Raw genomic sequence first — 19,309 nt, forward strand, 5'->3', positions numbered from 1 at the left:
TATTGGAGGAAGAAATAAAGGCTACACTCAACAGAGAAAGAGCTAAGCATGTGATTTGTTTGACACAATGCCAAAAGATATAGGTGTGGTCTAAGGGCATTCAAATTATTTTCTAATATGCTTCAATTAGATTCAATGATAGCAAGGTATGCAAAAAAAAAAAAAAAAAATAATGTTCAAATTTTAAGCATATGCAGATTTTGTTGTTGTGCTACAATTTCAAAACCTTTAAAACTAGGAGATTGAAGGGTTTTATAAGTGAAGCCATGATCTGTGATCTTGATGGTATAATATTAGGTTATAAGGTGTGGAAAAGAAAGGTTTATTCATATGACAAGACAAAGAGAATGATTATTTTAGATACATTAAATTTTTTAATTGTAATGGATGTATTATCTGTTGAATTAGACATCCCTATGTATGAGCAATTTTGTGAATTTGCTAATGATGCATTGAAATCCATTAATGTTGTATTTGATGATTAAGATCTAAATAGGTAGAGTTAGAGGTTAAAGGAAATGGAGGCATGACGATATATTTCATCTTGAGCCAGCTTCTTACTCCAGGATGATTCATTGCATGAGAAGCGACAATAGTTTTATTGTTTGAATCCCTTCATGGAGAAAGGGGGGATTGCAATTGTTTTAGTTTGCAAATAATTGAATTTGTCTTGATTTGCATAACAATTGTTTTAGTTTGCAAATAATTGAGTTTGTCTCGATTTGTAGACATGGTGAGTGGTACTTATGTATCCTTGAGTTTTTCTCGGTTCATAGTTTTACAGATGTGTTATTGTGGATGATAGAGTTTGTCTCAATTGACATGAGGAGTGGTATGCTTGTGGATAATGGAGTATGTCTCGATTCACAAGTATTGTTGGATAATCAGGATATTTGCCTAGACAAAAAAGTTTAGGTTGATATTGATGCAAAGTTAGAACATTTGCCCAAACAAGAGGAGTTTGGGTTAATGCGATGCAAAGTTGGATAATCAAACCATTTGCTTAGACCAGGAAGTTTAGGTTAATGTTGATACAATTATTTTCCTAGTTTTTTTTTTCTCATAATGTAAACCTTAAGGGAGGGTGGGAGGGGTGGTGTGGTTGGGAAATAATTTTTACATTTAATAAATTAAGTTAGATTAGTTAGTTGGTTAGGAAGTTCATTCTCCTAAAGCTAGTTTTGCAAGAGAAAAATAAGGCTTTATTTAAACAATATTTTTTTGCTTGGTGAGGAGAGATTTTTTATTTGGATCACTCTAGATAAGGCCACACATGAGGGACCTCATCAACCACATGAATGCATAGCATCAACATGAACCGTTTAGACCCATGAACACAATAGCCCAATAGGGGCAAAAAGGGTGAGAGCCTGCAAGTACATTAGCCTAGCAAGTCTTTGGAGCACAATCTAGAGTGCTAAGTCACTTGGAGTGAATAACAATTACATCAATGGTAAGATTCAAACTTGTGTGCACATTGGATTAGCGAAGACACAAAACCGTCAATCACAATAGCAAAACGTCATCACTTAACAATCCCCTATGAGATGAACCCCGTATTCAGACGTTTTGATTGTAAAATACAATTAAAATTTTAAGAACATTCTATCACATTAAAGAAGATATTTTCAAAATTTCTATTAAATTTTTCCATATAACAATTTATATATAATTTTATTTATTATAAAATATGCTTAATATTTGAATAAATAACTCGTGAAAATTTTGTTTTAAAAGCAGTGTCAACCGTCAAATTTACATCGTTCCCGCCACATTTGATAATAGACCATTCGCATTCGTTTACAGAAATATCAAGCCTGCCGTTTTCGTCGAACTTACAGTTTTTGAATTTAAAGTTGTTACAATCGTACAGACAGCTTTTGATACAAAAAAGCAGAAACGCATAATAATCTATGACCGGGATTTAGGGCACTAGCTAGTAGCGTTTATCTCTTCAAACGGCTGGAAAATATTCAATATTCTGTTAATGGCAATGTCGATAAGGGCTGGAGTGTCCGAGCTTTCAATGCCTTTGAAAAGAGAACCGTTGCCTTGCAAAATCACCCCAGGTAGTCAAAGGAGATTACCTGGAAGGAATCGCAAGGGTTTGTTAGTGCGAGCAGGTGCCAACCTGAGCATTACATTAGATGTTAAAACTCGCAGACCAGAGGTTGTTAGCGCCATAGAAGAATCTTTGTCCAACTGTTTGTCCGAAACTTTTCTGGACAAAACTGTTCCAGGTGTAGATACAAAAATCAGAGGCAAGGTATTGTACGCCAATCTCTATTATTACCTTATTTGGAAGGATAGGAAATTGAGTTACAGGCGCTTAAAGAAATTGATCAAATTAAGGTGAGTATATTTTTTCTTGTAAATCGTGGGTGGGGTTAGTCGGCACCATTAGTTGATATTCATTACACCAGAATCTAGTCACATGTCTGTTGAGGTTATGCGTACCTGTAATTCACGTTCATCAGCCCATAGCCTCTTTTTAAGTATGTTTAGATTATGGGTGACCTCAATGGGGTGATGAGTTTGTGGGCATGTTGATGGGGATTTGAACTTTGGTCGTACTCTTGGGTATATCGTTTGTAGAATGCCCAGCTTCCTATGATGTTTGGATTAACTATGGAAATAATTGAATTAGGGACTCTGTGCTTTTCAACATAATTGAACTATTTATGAGAATTTGAATTTAATTAGGGGCTCTGTGTTAGAACTCTTTGAAAAGGCATGATCGAACTATTCATGAGAATTTGTGATTCAAATCAATACAAGGAGCCAATCTTAAGGAAGCGACGTTGCCCTGATGTCTTCATGGTGGTTGAGACAGTTGTAAGTTGTTACACCTGGTGCCTATAAATTGTTGGGTCTAGTGATGTATTAAAATTATTTGAATTTATTTGATTTCATTCTGCTACAATCCATTGAACTAGACGAAAGCAGGCTTACATTTTTCTTGGGATGATTTAATTTTTTAGTTTTATACTTCTGTAAATCTGTCGAGTTTTCCCATTAAAGGTATGTCTGATTCCGTTTAGGTATTTTCTAACTCTTATTTGGGTGTCATATCTTGAACAATAACAGTACAATGGCTGGTCTCAAGAAAAAATATAGAGGGCTGATTTATGATTTGGTCTTGTTGCTCCTTACAAAATTCCAAATAGGAGAGCTATAGATCTGGATATTTGAGATCAAAATCTGAATCAGCTAATGATCACAGCTATACTTTCTTTTCAAGATTTGACACCATGGAAGAGAATTCTTTGTGAGAATCCCCCATATAATCTTTTCCCTCATAGCATGGTTAAGGATTATGATGTCCTTAATTGTCTTAATTTCAGCTGTTTTGGACAGCAGATCTCTTATCCAAAGAAGAAAGGGGGTTTTCTTTTCTTCTGGAGTTCCCTTCCACAGGAAAGTACACATAATTAAGGAGAACTTTAGGAGTTCTCCAGGGGGAGTTTGTGGACAAAGAAGGGATAGATAGGGATGGGCCATACATCAGTCTGGATAAGCTGTAATCTACTTGTTGTTGACAACAATTTGGCTTTACAGGTGGTTAAAATATATCTTGGCTACTACAAACCAACCCTCTGTGGCTCTTTGCTAGAATTCTTTGAAAAGGCATGATTGTACTATTCAAGAGAATTTTTAATTCAAATCAATACAAGGAGCCAATCTGAAGGAAGCAACATTGTCCTGAAGCCGAGGTCTTCATGGTGGTTGAGACAGTTGTAAGTTGTAACAACCTTTGTCTGTAAATTGTTGGGTTTAGTGATGTATTAAAATCATTTGAATTTTTTTTCATTTCATTCTACCGCAATCCATTGAACTAGACAAAAGTAGGCTCATCTCTTTAACAATAAAACTACGATGGCTGTTGTCAAGGAAAACTATAGAGGGCTGTTTTGGTCTTTTTGATACACGATCGAACTATATATGATGATTTGAATAGTGTCTCCATGGTAGAAATTTTTTAGAAGGCATGATTGAACTATTCACAAGAATTTGTTATTCAAATCAATACAAGGAGCCAATCTTAAGGAAACAACATTGTCATGTAGCTGACATCTTCATGGCGGTTGAGACAGTTGTAACACCTCTTGCCTACAAATTGTTGGGTCAATTGATGAAGTAAAATCATATAAATTTATTTCATTTCATTCTACCACAATCCACTGAACTAGATGAAAGAAGGATTATATTTTTCCGGGGATGATTTATTTGTAGTTTTATACTTCTTTAAAGCAATTTAGTTATTACATTAAAGGTAACTCTGGTTCCGTGTAGGTAATTTCTAACTCTTATTTATGGGTCATATCTTGAACAATAACACAACAATGGCTGTTGTCAAGAACAAATATAGAGGGCTGATTTGGTCTTTGAAACATTTTTTGTTTTGTCCTTGCACTGGCTATTGTTGACACAAGGTTCTTGCATTTGGCATTGATCAATGATGAAGTAGCATACTATTAAATGTATTTAGATTTGTAATTTTGTATATTTCTTTAAATTTTTGCATATAATATATATATATATATATATATACACATGTACGAACAAACCCAACCCACGAACCCAAAAAGCAAATTTTTTTTTCCCGAACCCACGAACTGGGTTCACGTCGGCGAACCTGCTCCTGAACCCATACTGGTAACTTAGGTTATGATGTCCTTGATGCTCTTAGCCTCAGCTATTTGGGACAACAGATTGTTTATCCACAGAAGAGCAGGAGTTTTCTTTTCTTCTGAAGTTCCCTTCCACAGGAAAGTACACATGATTTATGAGAGCTTTAGCAGTTCTGCCTGGGGAGTTTAATGGCAAAGAAGATACAGATGCGAATGGGCCGTGCAACAGCCTGGATAAGCTGTAATCTGCTTGTTGTTGACAACAACTTGGCTTTGCAGGAGGTTAAAATATATCTTGGCTACTACAAACCATTTCTTTGTAAAGAAGGAAGACCACACCCTTTAATCTGATATGAAGTCCCAGTTTTAGAAAATACACAACGAAGTCCCATTGACCTCTATATGATAAGTGGAGGGGAAATTGAGTCATCAAGATGAAGAATCACAATGCTCTAGGTTCTCATGGCTTTCCTATGAGATTTTCAGAACAAAGTCTTTAATTTGATTTATAGAAACTTACTTTGGAGATTCAGAAGTCATTTTCTCTGTTTCTAGATTTCACATTTTATTTTGGCCGATTTCTTTGGTATTAGGGTGATTTTGTTCATTTTAGTGGTATTAGAGCTCATTGATCAGATTTTGATTTGGAAAATCAGAACTCTGTCTTTAGGTTTTGCTTCATTCCAGAAAACTAGTGGTCAAGAAGGATGTGATCCCTTCCCTCTATGTGTTACTTTGGACATCCTTGATGTTTTGAGGATTAAGTATGATATTGTGCATTGTACGAATAACCTGTAGGATCATGTATAGGAATCCCATGAGTCCTAATGTGGGCATTTAAAAATGGCATCAACCAATGAAGAATGTTGGGAGATCTCCATTTAGAGGCCAGAGCATGGGTTGCCATCAATGTGTATGAAAGGATGAAGAAGTTGGGTCAATAGTAGATTATGATGAAGATATCCTAGGTAAGAAATAATTGGGCCCTAAATTTGAAACCATGTGCTTATAGAATGGTTGTTATAATTTAATAGTGAGAATTGTTAAGTTTTAAGATCAGATTAGATAGAATATAATTCAAACACAAATGTACAGTATTTACCCTGGGAAAACCTTCCTTTTGAAGGTGAAAAACCCAGCAACAAAGTTCCTTATTATATTTATTAATACACAAGATGTTTTTACAATGGATTTGCTTCACTCCTTGAAGCCGAATCAAACAATTGATTTCACACTCCAATCTGCAAACCACAAACTGTGGAAGATATGTTTAATCTGCTGTGTAAATGCAATGCGATCTGCTTGCAGTGAATGATACAAACTGCTGAGTGATTACAAACTCCTAAGGCTGGTAGTCAATCTGCTGTAGATAGATATCGAACTGCTGAAGGATAAACACGAACTGCTGAAGGAGTTTGTTGAATTGCTGAAGGATGTATTCTTCGATCTTTTTTTGTTGTTGTATGAATTATTAATCACCAAGGAAGAGATATATGATCTCCCTTTATATCCGCGGGTGGTAATTCTTCTCCCAAGAGTCGGCACTCTTCAAAAGAACACGTCTCCATATGAAGGGTGGCAGACTTCCAAGTCGGCTTAATAGATGATAACTAATTACATCATTTACATCATTTGCACCTCAAACTTCTCTCACAGAGAAGAATGCATTAACAAGGGCTTGCACCTCAAACTTCTCTCACATTATAGTACATCTCAAGAAATCACTGATGCTGAGACTCCCTCTCAGCAAGTGCTACATTCTCCACAACTCCAAGCTTGTCTCGAAAATGCACAAACTTCACTTTGGCAAGGGGCTCGGTGAGAATGTCAGCCGTCTGTTCCTCAGTACAAATGTATCTCAACTATACGACATTCCTTTGTACCATATCTTTGATGTAGTGGTATTGGATCTCAACATGTTTTGTTCTGTCAAGGAACACTGGATTGACAGATAGCTTCACACAACTTTGGTTATCACAATGAATAACTGTAGGCTCCAATGATTGCCCAAACAATCCTGCAAGGAGCTTCCGAAGCCACACTACTTCGCGAGTTGCCACACATGTTGCAATGTATTCTGCCTTTGCGGTGCTCAGTGCCATTGAAGACTGCTTCTTGCTACACTAGGAAATCATAGTAGATCCCAAACTGAAGCAACAACCAGAGGTGCTCTTTCGATCAGTAACACTCCTCGCCCAATCAGAATTAGAATAGCCATGCAAATTCAGGTCCACACTGGAAGAGTATTTCAAGCCATATCCAACCGTGCCACACAAGTATCTCAAGATATGCTTGGCTGCAACTAGATGTATCTGCCTTGGTTCACTCATGAACTAACTAAGTGCACTCATTGTATAGCAAATATCTGGTCTAGTGTTAACTAGATACATCAAGGATCCAATCAATTGCCTATACATAGTAGGATCCATAAGATTTGAACTAGTTGTAGATTCCCTCAATTTCTTCAAGTTAGTTTCCATCGGTGTGGACATAGACTTGCAATCTAACATTCCAAGTCTCTTCAAGATGTCAATGGTATATTTTCCTTGACTCAGGATAATTTCATCAGGCCTTTGCCACACTTCCAAACCTAGAAAGAAATGCATGAGTCCTAGGTCCTTCATCTCAAATTTTGAAGTCAACTCCTTCTTGCATCTAAGGATGAGATGATCTTCCCTAGTAAGAAACAAGTCATCAACATATAGAACCAAGATTAACACGTCGCCATTGAATACCTTGAAGTAAAGATTTAGATCAGCATCATTCTTGCAGAAACCCAAACTCACCAATTTTTTGTCGATTCTTTCATACCATGCACGAGGAACCTGCTTAAGACCATATAATGCTTTCTTCAACTTGCATACATGAGACTCTTTCCCATGAATCACAAACCCTTCAGGTTGCTCAATGTAGACCTCTTCCTCAATCACACTATTGAGAAAAGTTGTCTTCACATCCATCTGATGTAGTTTCCATCCCTTAGCTGTTGCAATGGCAATGATGGTCCTGATGGAAGTATAGTGAGCAACTGGAGCAAATGTTTCTTCATAGTCTATTCCTTCTTTCTGAGAGAAACCACAAGCCACAAATCTAGCCTTGTACTTCTCAATGCTCCCATCAACTGCATGCTTAATCTTGTATAGCCACTTGGAAGATACAACTGACTTTCCCTCAGGTCTAGGAACAATATCCCCAACGTTATTCTTAATAATGGATTGATACTCTTCATTCATAGCATCTTTCCATACTTGCTGTTTTGAGGCTTCCTCAACATTGGAAGGTTTAGTCTCAACAAGATTACACATCAATGCAACATAGCTAGAGAATCTCTGTGGTCTTTTACTTTCTTTGAATGTACCTCTAGGGGCTGCGAACTTTTCTGCCTCCTGCATAGTGTTCCTTGCCCAAAGAGGTCTCTTTCGATTCACAACAATATCTCTAGGCCCATTAGTAGGATCCAAAGGTTCAATTGGATCATCATCTGCTACAGGATCAATGGACTCCCTCTGAATCATCAGGAATATGATCAATGTCCATGTCTTGAGGAGTCTCGTGATCTTCATCAACTATCTCCATGCATGAACCTTTAGATTTTCTGAATGCAACATCTTCTTCAAATGTAACATCTCTGCTCACTTCTATTTGCTTCTGACCGGGAATGTAAATTTGGTAGGCTTTAGAGGTTTCACTTTAGCCCACAAATATTCCTCTCTTGCCAGAAGGTTCCAACTTAGTTCTTTTGTCTTTGGGTATATGAACATACACTGGACAACCAAAGATCCTCAAGTGACTGGCATCAGGCTAAATCCCTGAAAAGGCTTCTTCTAGACTCATATTCTGCAATATCCGATGAGGACATCTATTTTGAACATACACTGCTATTCTAGAAGTTTCTGCCCAAAGAAAAGTTTGAAGGTCTTGATCATGGATCATGGCTTTAGCAGCTTCAACAATAGATTTGTTCTTTCTTTCTGCAACCTCATTTTGCTGAGGGTTGTAAGGGATACAAAACTCCCTCTTGATCCCTGCCTCAATACAAAAATCACGAAAGCTACCTGAGGTGTATTCACCTCTATTATCAAATCTTAAAATTTTTATTCTTTTCCCAGATAAGTTTTCTATCGGAGCCTTAAACTCTTTAAATCTACCTAGGACTTCATTAGACTCTTTAGACCTTAAGAAATAAATCCAAGTCTTCCTAGAGTAGACATCTATGAAAGCTACATAATACAAAAATCCACTTGGGGATGCCATTGACATTAGCCCACATAAATAAGAATGTACAAGATCTAGAATTTCTTTAGACCTACTTTCACTACTATGAAATGGACTCTTAGTGTTTTTACCCATAGCACAACCTTTACATGTATTATCATGAACATGACTAAGTTTAGGAATACCTTTCACCATCTTCTCCAATGATGGAAGAGCCTTGAAATGTAGATGTCCAAGTCTTCTATGCCATAGTTCACTTGAATTTGAAGAGTGAGTAGGAGGGCTTAAACTGGATGAGTCGAAAGTTTGTAAAAACTTTCATGCCGATTCCCGATCACACGTGTTGTCTTGATGCTGGAGTTCTTTGGCTATGTTTGAACTCTCCCTTTTGAACATGCTATTTGATAACCCTTATCCTCCAAGGCTGAAATAGACACAAGATTCCTCTTGATTCCTGGCACGAACAAGACATCACTTAGATGAAGAGAAATTCCAGATTCTAGGTTGAGTGATGTAGCATCAAATCCTTTCACCGAATAGCGTGCATCATCTCCAATGATTACTTGAAGGTTAGACTCCCTTTCCACCAAATCTGAAAGACGATCTCAATAGCTTGTGATGTGTTGAGAGGCTCCACTATCAATTAGCTAGGTGTCACTATCTGTGGGAACATTACTTGATATGGCAAATATGAAGAGGAATCCATTGGAGTTGTCTTCTGCTTCATTTTGAGTAGAGACTTCATTAATGTTTACCACTTGTTGCTTAGGCCTTGTCAAACAATCTCTTGTGAAGTGACCAAACTTGTCACATCTAAAGCATTTGATGTGGGGAGACATCCTTTTTCTTCTTCTTTGGATCAGGTGCAAAGTCCGACCTTCGATCCCTATTCCTCTTGAAGTTGCCTTTCTTCCAATTTCTTCCTTTCTTCTTAGTAGATTGGGTGGCAAGAATGTGAGTGTCTTCATTTTGAGAACATTTGACTTAGTAAGACCACTTTTTTTGTAATGTCCCCTTTTTTGGGATGATATGGTTTATGACTGGATTGACCTATTATTGGCCTTCGTAGGCTAAGATTGATGGTTAGAGGGTCCTGGTGGGCAGTTGGCAGAGCGTTCTCTTCGCTGGAACTCAGTTTGGTCCAGAATTAGCCTTCGTTTGACTCAGTTTCACACACTTACCATTTATAGTAAGTCAATGGTTGTTTGAGAGGGAGCCTTACTATTTTAGTAAGGTAGTTGGATGCATAGTGGATGCAGTGGTTGACTCCCTGGTTTAGACAGAATCGAGAAATAATGACTATTTATGGAATTTAGTTATTTTAGTTATTAATAAAGTAATAATTTATTAATAATTAATCATTAAAGGCATATTATAAATTTTTTATTTGCACTTTAAGTTGAGGGGTCAATTCATCATTAAAAGGGGGCCATGTTATTTAATTATTTAGGTGCCAAGACCAAGGAGGATATTAATTATTAATAAAGTGAAAATTTGGTGATGTTATTAAATAATTAAAAAGGTGCTTTTTAGAGGGAAATCGACCCTTTCATGAGAAATATATAAAGTGCCAAGAGAAGTTCAAATTCATTATGATTGAGCATTTGTTATTCCTCTTTCTTGAGCAGTGGGAAGAAACCAAGGGTTTCCAGCACTTCCAGCCATTGGAGAACGTCAACTCTTCAATGTTTGTGCAATTTTGAGGCTGTGAGATACCAGCTGAGATTATTGCTTGATTGTGGCTTCATCTAGGAGTCCAATTTGTGCTAATAGGTGGAAGATATCATCTAGGGTTTGAAGGACTGGGAGGTATATCTACAGCAGACCTGGAGATTCATATTGGCTGCCATTATACAACAAGAAATCAACCATTTAATTTGTAGATTATATACAATAGGGACGTGTTTCTTCAGATTCTTCATTGTGGAGGCATCTTCATTGCTTCTAAGTCTCCTTTGGCATCATCGATTTATAACAGCATATTACTCCAGGTTCATTACTTGCATTTTTTATTTATCTAAAGGAATAAATCTGATCGCTGCCATCAATAGTGCTGTAGGTGCACATTTTATATCAGTCATAGGAACGATCTTTGATTGTAAGCCAAGAGGCTTGGGAGGTATATCTACAGCAGACCTGGAGATTCATATTGGCTGCCATTATACAACAGGAAATCAAGCACTTAATTTGTAGATTATATACAATAGGGACGTGTTTCTTCAGATTTTTCATTGTGGAGGCATCTTCGTTGCTTCTAGGTCTCCTTTGGCATCATCGATTTATAACAGCATATTACTCCAGGTTCATTACTTGCATTTTTTATTTATCTAAAGGAATAAATCTGATCGCTGCCATCAATAGGCTGTAGGTGCACATTTTATATCAGTCATAGGAACGACCTTTGATTATAAGCCAAGAGACTTGGCATCGCATTTAGATCAGTTGTATATCGGCATTATACTTGGTTAGCATATAAATGAAGGAGATACAGGGTTACATGCCATTTGTTTGTCAAAATGTTTAATTGCTGTAAGTGACTAATTGGTATAAAGATTTGCATTTGGGAATTGAAAGATGCATGCTAAGTGTTTGCATTAATACCTAGTTGCTGTAGGTGCATATTGGTCATCCTAGGATGCATGGAAAGTGTTTGACAATATGTCAACTCACTGTACAAGTTGATTTCAGTCACTTATATGTATGAGAAAGGTAAAAAACGGTTAGTATATCATTTCTATTATGCTATCAACCAATCATGCATCATTAGAAGCGTTCAAAAACATCATTTGCAAGCATTTCAATCACATTTGACATCATTCCAAGCAAGCATAAACAAATTGAAACACAAATCCAGCAAGCATAGAGGTTGTATGCAAAGTGTTTGATGATATTCCTTGAGCCTCTGATCAGCAGTTTGAGGTCATAATTAGATATTTCATTTTTCAAGTGCTTTATACTTGTGTCCTTTCTTGGACATGTACCAGCTCCACATACTTTAGTACATGTCACATGTGTACATTCATCTTCCGGTGCCTTCACAATAGACTACTATGGACTGATGCTCCAAAAATTCTTCTTTTCAAGCCACTTCAATCCTCAAGTCATCCAATTTTATCGCTTTCCTTGGTCACTTGAATACTTTGTTTGGTGCATCTTAGTTGTTATATTTCTCCGTGGCCCCTTGGCTCTGATTTGGTTCTATCCATTGCCAATTGATGAGGTACTTTCTTTTGTTCACTATCTGAGGTTGTTAACCATTTTCTAAGCAATCTAATACATGCTTGCACTACAGTAATATTCAATGTGCAATGCTTCATGCCCTCCTTAGCTCCAAGTGATCCAACTATTGATCTCATTCTGTAGGTTTTGCTATATGGATGTCAAGTTCATGGTGGCAACTTTTTTTGTTTGTTTGATTATTTTGGATAGTGAAGCCAAATAACACCTTATTGATAATGTTCTTCATCTCACTTTCTATGCTTCCTCTCAAGCCCCCTTCCCTCTTCCCCCAAGGATCTTCTAATATTCACCATACAATGATCTTCTTTCTGGTTCCAGCTGATGTCTTACTACTCTCAATGCTTTGTCATCATGACAAAAGATGAGTTTCTATCTCAAGCTTCTTGTCATGTATCTTTGGCTCCTTTCGTCTCACGTTTCACAATTCTATATTGCCCTGTTCCTATGGTTCTTTTCTTATGAACAGTTGGTATGATGAAAAGTCAAATAGATGCATCTAATAGAGGGATTATTGTCTCCCCTTTGACAATTGAAGCATGAGTATCTTATGTTTAGGTGAGAGGAGGGTAACATCTACTTCAGATTTCGACCCCTAGGCTTGGTCATTAAAAAGCAAGGAAATATACATGATCAAGAAAAGAGTTTTAGACTAATAACCACATGCTACACCTTTAGGGTATTGTTGGGGATCTTGCTAGAGCTCTTCTAAAGTCTTTTAGTATTTTTTTTTCATTTTTTTGGATGTTGCAAGATATTTATTTGTATTTCAGATTCTTTCATTCAAGAGATTTTGAGGATTTTTTGAGGTGGTTATTACCCTATTTTGGATCTCCCATGGTTTCTTTTACTTTGCTAAGACTATTATTTAAGTCAAAGAGGGATGCCCTCTCTTTCTAACTGTTTTTGGTGTTTTCACAGAGGATCTTGGTGAGGGGTGTGCTTGCTCATGTTTTGATTGCTATCTTTTTTTTTTTCTGATAATGTTGTCATCTCTCTCAGTTGGCTGTTTACAACTGGAGTCCTTGCTCTCTATTGTGAACTGGACCAGTTTGGGTCAATCTTTGTTCAACTGAGATCAGTCTTTAATTCTTCTAAGGACATTCCCTCCGGTTTCAGTTATCCTAGAAAGCTTGTTGTGATCACTACAAGTTTTTCTTGGGAGTTCAGTTTACTAGTTAGTGTGAAGTTTGCCTTGTGGTGGTGTTGTTGCAAGGAATATGACTTACTTTTGTTCTTGCAGCATTACTGATTTCCTATGTTCCACATAGTTTCGGGGATGGGGACGGCAGGGGATGGTGGGACGTGTTTCCATTACGGAAGTACTTTTGGGCCATGTTTTAGGAGACGGCAAGGGATGGCTGTTAAAAAAATAGGGTGATGAGGAAAGACTTCTCTGTTTTCATATATAGGACAGGAATATTTAGGCACCGCTTCCCTTGTTTGTGAAATGCATGAAGAATAGCTATTGAAATTATACTGTCAAAATGCAGTGTTAGCTTATTCAGTCCAGGAAGAGTATGCAATGATTGTTTGCTCTTATAATTTTTTCCGTAGATAATACAGCCATCTCAAATCTTCTGTGTCAATTCTTTCTCAATTGTTAATGCTGCTTACAACTATAACCACAATCTATTTGGAAGCTAGCTCTTGAATGACTCATTTATTTTCTCATATTGTCAATGGAACGGCTAAGAAACATCCGCCAACCTTGCAGGAAACATCCCCTCTGTTTTTGGCAGATGGGAAATGGACAGCACACGGTGAAATCCCATCTCTGTGTCCCTGTTCTGTCCCCGGTACGGGCACAGGGGTACCAGGCCTGGGGACACGTCCCCATGGAACATAGTTGATTTCAGATTTAAATCTGATATACTTTAACAACCACCCACTATGTTATCATTAAGCCTACATTTTATTATGGTTCAGAATTTTGGGGCTCTAGTTTGGGATCTATTAGCTAGTTTCGTATCAAGAGGGATCAGTTTCTCATGCTTTAGCATATTGCCTGTAACAAACAAATGGTTCCTTGGTGCATTTTTCATGATAGGCTTCTTGTCCAAGTCCTTTGTCTTGAGAGTATCCTCAGGCTTACTTTTTATATTCATGCTGTTAAATCTGTGGGTGATTCAAGCTTAGGTTTTGAAATTTACACATATTTCAAACATTGTTCCTTAGAAAGGCTTGTCTCTTTGTTTCTCACTAGGATTATATTTGTTGGTATTTCAAGACTATTTCACTTCTTCAATCTATCAACATCTTCTTTTATCAACTTCCTCCATTAGACACTACTTGGATTGCCCTATTCGTCTTCCTTCCTAGAAGGATGACTGGTAGAGTTTGTAGGAAGAATAAATCGTGACAGCACAATCAGTTCACTCTGGACCTTTCATCCACAACTTCTCAATGTGAAGCTTGCTTTCTATAGTAAAATTTTGTTGTCTGTGATGGCACTATCATTCTGCTTTTCTACCTCTGGTATCATTGGGCATATGTATGAGGATACTGTTTGGCTGGTTGAAGGTGCACTCCAGCAGTTGTGAGTTGAGATCGACCAATATATTCTATATTGTGCTAAGATTTATCATCTTTGTTCTCCCCAGCAAGTGGGGATTGAGGAGCACTTTGTTGTTAGTTACGTCAATAATGAGATCAGTGAGAGGTATGTTGTCTTTACAATGTATAAGGTGGTTCTCTTTTGTTCTCCCCAACAAGTGGGGATTGAGGAGCACTTTGTTGTTAGTTACGTCAATAATGAGATCAGTGAGAGGTATGTTGTCTTTACAATGTATAAGGTGGTTCTCTTTTTACTTGCTTTAGCTTTTGTGACAGAAGGTTCTTGGCCCCTTGTTTGAAAGTTTGTCACTTTTAAACATAGGACTTTATAGGGGACCAATAGAGCTATAAGGTTGATTATATCCTCGGATTTTGGCACATATATGAGAGGTGCTAAGAAACCTTGGGTCATCCCTTGGTTACATCTCACACACAAGGAAAAATCTGCTTTACTAGAGTTGCTCTCATCTCCAAAATAACATGTCTTGGTTTTTAGGAGAGGTTCTATGGTGAGTTAGGATTGTCTAGGTTTCCCCTAGCTTTAGATGTTTCTCTATGGACATTGGCATGTCCTACATTGGCCTTGTCCTACATTGGCCTTATTTTGGTTGTGTATGATGATGCTGTTGGTGCTTTTAGTCGTAACCTTTCCACAAACATGTGACAATACTGTTTTACAGTTGTGATCTTAAATTCTGGTATTATAACCTTCTAGTTACATTGAGGGGTCCTTTCCTCACAAGGATTTTGATACCTATACTCAGATCATATCTTTGGGTGCTATAATATTTTGGGTTTATTGGTTTATCCATTCTCGCTATATTTATATTGTTTAATGTTTGGTTACTTTTCAGTATGTAGGGTTTTTTTACCCTAGTATTTTTTACCTATCAGCTTGTACTTTTGATTTCTATTGAATTGCATTGGTCATTTGTGTACCTTGATGTAATTTCCAAACCTTTTTGTTGCAATCTGTTAAAGGTTTGATTAATATTTTCAAACTCCGTTCTAATTGTACAAACATTGATTTGGAGTTTGGTTTTATAATAACATGGACTGCAATTTACGGTTCAAGTTCTTGTTTCTTTCTCAAAGTTTACAGTACTAGGTTTAATTAGCCTATAAAGCATCTTGTTGAGATTAATATCTATGCTGTTCATATAAATTAGTTACTAATGCAGTAGTAAATGTTTGTGCTTGAACCATTCTTATTGTATTTTTCTGTTTGGAATTACCAAAAAAATTGAATGATGAGATTGAAAATTTAGAGGTTGAACACAATGTTTTAATTTTTTTCTGGTCTATAATGATTAATGATGTTATTATGATAATTCTGTGTTGTATTCATTTTATATTTATGTTTGGTGGCTATTATAAAATTAAAGTTCAAGATTTCTACACGTGGACATTCCCCAAGGTCTCCTAAAGATTCACAGATGTCCTAGGGACATGTTCTTGCATCCTAGAGACTTCTCATAACATTGGAACTGTGCTAGATTTGGATCAAGTTTTTGGTTTGTAAATTCCTTAGAATATGTTGTAGAGCATTTTGCAAGGGATGGAAATACATACTATAACATCATCCTATAGTTTCAGTGTGAAGCAGTAAAGAATCCTATTATAGCTTTGCCAATCTTACCGTGGTTAATCTCCTGTGCAAATTGACTACCAGTAGTTATGCCCATTAAGAAAAGCTGGTTGATCACATGTAGCATTTGTGAAGTTGAATTTGGCACAGCAGTCTGTGAGAAATAATCTTATTGATGAGATGACAATAAATAAAGACTGTACATTTGCTTGTCAGGCATATGGCGCCAAAAATTTAGCACATGACCTTCCAATAATGGTGAAGGGTGCAATGCAAACAACATCATTATCATGTTATTTATGCTCTAATCTATTTTACTTATCATAAGTTGAGTTCCTTGTAAAAAATTGAGTGCGTGTATGTCAAATTTATTTTGACAAAGCTCTGATTCAGATATAGATCTCTATTAGTATATATCAAGGTTACCATTAAATTTTAGTTTTCCAGACCTTGGGCGAGCCTTGAATGAGATAACTTTGACTGAGTGAATAAACCTCCTGTGAAGCATGAGACCGTATTTGATTATGTCCTAGTCTTTAAGGTCAGAACTTTTTCCTGGGTTATTGAGGTATTACTATGAACTAGATAGGCCATTTTAAATTAAGTTCAGTGGAAAAATAATTGCAACAGCAAAATAATCATTTATATTGAATGATGAAATTATAGAGTTACAAATTGCTTTACTCAAGTTTGCTACTTATTGGTTTTTGGGGTGGCCTTCATGCAGGTAAGAGATATTTACAGTGCTGGAGATTATTTGATCTTGGTCACAACTGATCGTCAGAGTGCATTTGACAGGATTCTCGCTTCTGTCCCATTCAAGGGACAGGTAAGCTAAATTTCTGCATTCTATTGTTTTGTTAGGATATTTACATTTCACAGTCTTTGTTTAACTTTCTTATTTCTAACCAAGCTTTTTAATATTTGCAATATAGTTCTTAGCATGTTTCTTTTTGAGCTAGTTGCCTATGACATTGATGACTCCTCCATTTCAGGCCCAGACAAAGATATTCAACGAGAATTGTTTCCTATCTTTCCAGTACTCCCTAGCTTATGCTCTTGGGGTATCTTCTCCCTCCTTGGCTGTTTGTATTGGTTTCTTGGCCACATGTTAGTGGTCCACAGCTGTATTGTATTTTTGTTTTTGTTCCTTGCCCTTTATGCATATATAGATACATGTATATATATATTTATACATATAAATGTAAATATACATGTACATATGTGTATATATAGTATATATATACCGATATATACATATATATGTATATATATACATATATATGTATATATATACATATATGTGTATATATATATGTGTGTGTGTATATATACATATACATATATGTGTATATATATGTATATATATACACATACATACATACATAAATACATATGCATGTAGATATACATGTATATATATGTGTGTGTACATATACATATTCATGTATTTATATATGTACATGTATATATATATATATATTTATATATGTACATATACATATACATATATACGTGTATATGTATATGTACATACATACATATATATATACATGTATATATACATATATACATACGATACATATATATTATGTTTTATACATATATGTATATTTGTTGTATATATTATACATATACATAATTTAATAAATGTGTACGTATATATATATATAATATATATAAAATATACATACGTATATGTATATATATACAATATATATACGTATATGTATATATATACAATATATACATATACATATCTATATATATGTGTATATATATACATGTATATGTATAATATCTTCATGTGACATATATACATATGTATGCATAGTTGATGACTTATCAACAGTAATGCACTTTTGGTTGGCCTTTGGATTGTTAGTCCATCTATGCTCATTTGGCATATCTGGAAAGAGTGTAATTGGAGAATCTTCAATGATTTGGAATGCAATATTGAGCAGCTTCTTGAGAAGTAGAAATTGGCATTTTTGAGCTGTTAAATGTCAAAGTCAGGGAGAAGGAAGGTGCATCATTCTCAAACCGAGACAATAAAATCATGAAGAAATGGATTGTTTTGAAAATTCCTTCTCAATCTAACAATTGCAAGAATGCAGATACAAAAGAGAAAAGGTAAAAATCAAAATGAATGGCCCCTCCAAGAGGAAGATTGAAACTTAATTTCAATGGGGCCACAAGAGGCAATCTTGAGGTCTTAGGTGGAGGTTGCATCATCAAAGGTAAGATGAGAATCCTTGTTTGGGCTTGTTGGTGTAAATAATTATTCATCATGGATATTATTACACCTTACTTAAGTTTACTTAGGAAATGCATTTCATAGTAGTTTGGGTATGAGACATTTGGGTGTTTGTGCCACATTGGGATAGTGTGTGTAGGAGAATTTCCACCTTATATGGTGTTGAGCTTGTTACTACTTTATCATATCCACTTATTGTGGAGTGATAATTCCACCTTCGGTGGGTGATCTACCTCATGTGGAATATTTTATTGTTTCTCCTACCTACCACACCTATTTCCTACCCACCCTTGTTTCTTATTGAGCCACATGTCATGTTTGTGTGCTCACATATCCATATAGCCTTGCCTACATAAGCAAGCTCATATTCATTGTATGTAACAATTGATGATCCAGTCGATCAGTATTTTCATCTCGATAGAATATAGTTTATTCTTATAATCTATTTTGTTCTCTCTTATTTGTGCTTTCCATTGCCTCTTGATCTTGGAAAATTCTCACAAGGCTTTATTGAAGAAGCTCAAACATGGCACAAATAATGAAGCCGAGTTGGAAGCTCTCTATGAAGGCTTACGAATTTAAATATAGGAGGACATTAATGTGGTGGAATAGAGGGTGATTCATTGATTTGTATAAACACTGTAAGAAAAATACCAAGAATTGGAAGCTGCAAAAATGGGTTGATTTGATTTGGAGATGGTTGGACAATTTGGAGGAGTTTACTTTGGCACATAATTTTAGAGAAAGAAATAAGGCCATAGATTACTTGGTAAATCATGGAATTGAATAGAATCAGTTAACTAGGGTAGCCAACAAGGATATGGG

The 19,309-nt window shown here is 36.1% G+C and overlaps 1 protein-coding gene across 2 annotated transcripts in view; it reads left to right on the forward strand.

The window, feature by feature from the left end:
* Nucleotides 1-1,774: 1,774 nt before the first annotated feature.
* LOC131079133 (phosphoribosylaminoimidazole-succinocarboxamide synthase, chloroplastic) overlaps nucleotides 1,775-19,309 on the forward strand; it is a 115,827-nt gene continuing 98,292 nt past the window's right edge. Inside the window, exons 1-2 of one of the 2 annotated variants that reach the window (XM_058017026.2) lie at nucleotides 1,775-2,266; nucleotides 16,955-17,056. In XM_058017026.2, the coding sequence (XP_057873009.2) occupies nucleotides 1,988-2,266; nucleotides 16,955-17,056 (381 nt within the window). In that variant the 5' untranslated portion in view covers nucleotides 1,775-1,987. The remainder of the gene's footprint in view (nucleotides 2,267-16,954; nucleotides 17,057-19,309) is intronic. The other variant, XM_059212184.1, reaches the window with a different exon arrangement.

This window comes from Cryptomeria japonica, chromosome 10 (genome assembly GCF_030272615.1).
Source record: "Cryptomeria japonica chromosome 10, Sugi_1.0, whole genome shotgun sequence".
Lineage (NCBI taxonomy): Eukaryota > Viridiplantae > Streptophyta > Pinopsida > Cupressales > Cupressaceae > Cryptomeria > Cryptomeria japonica.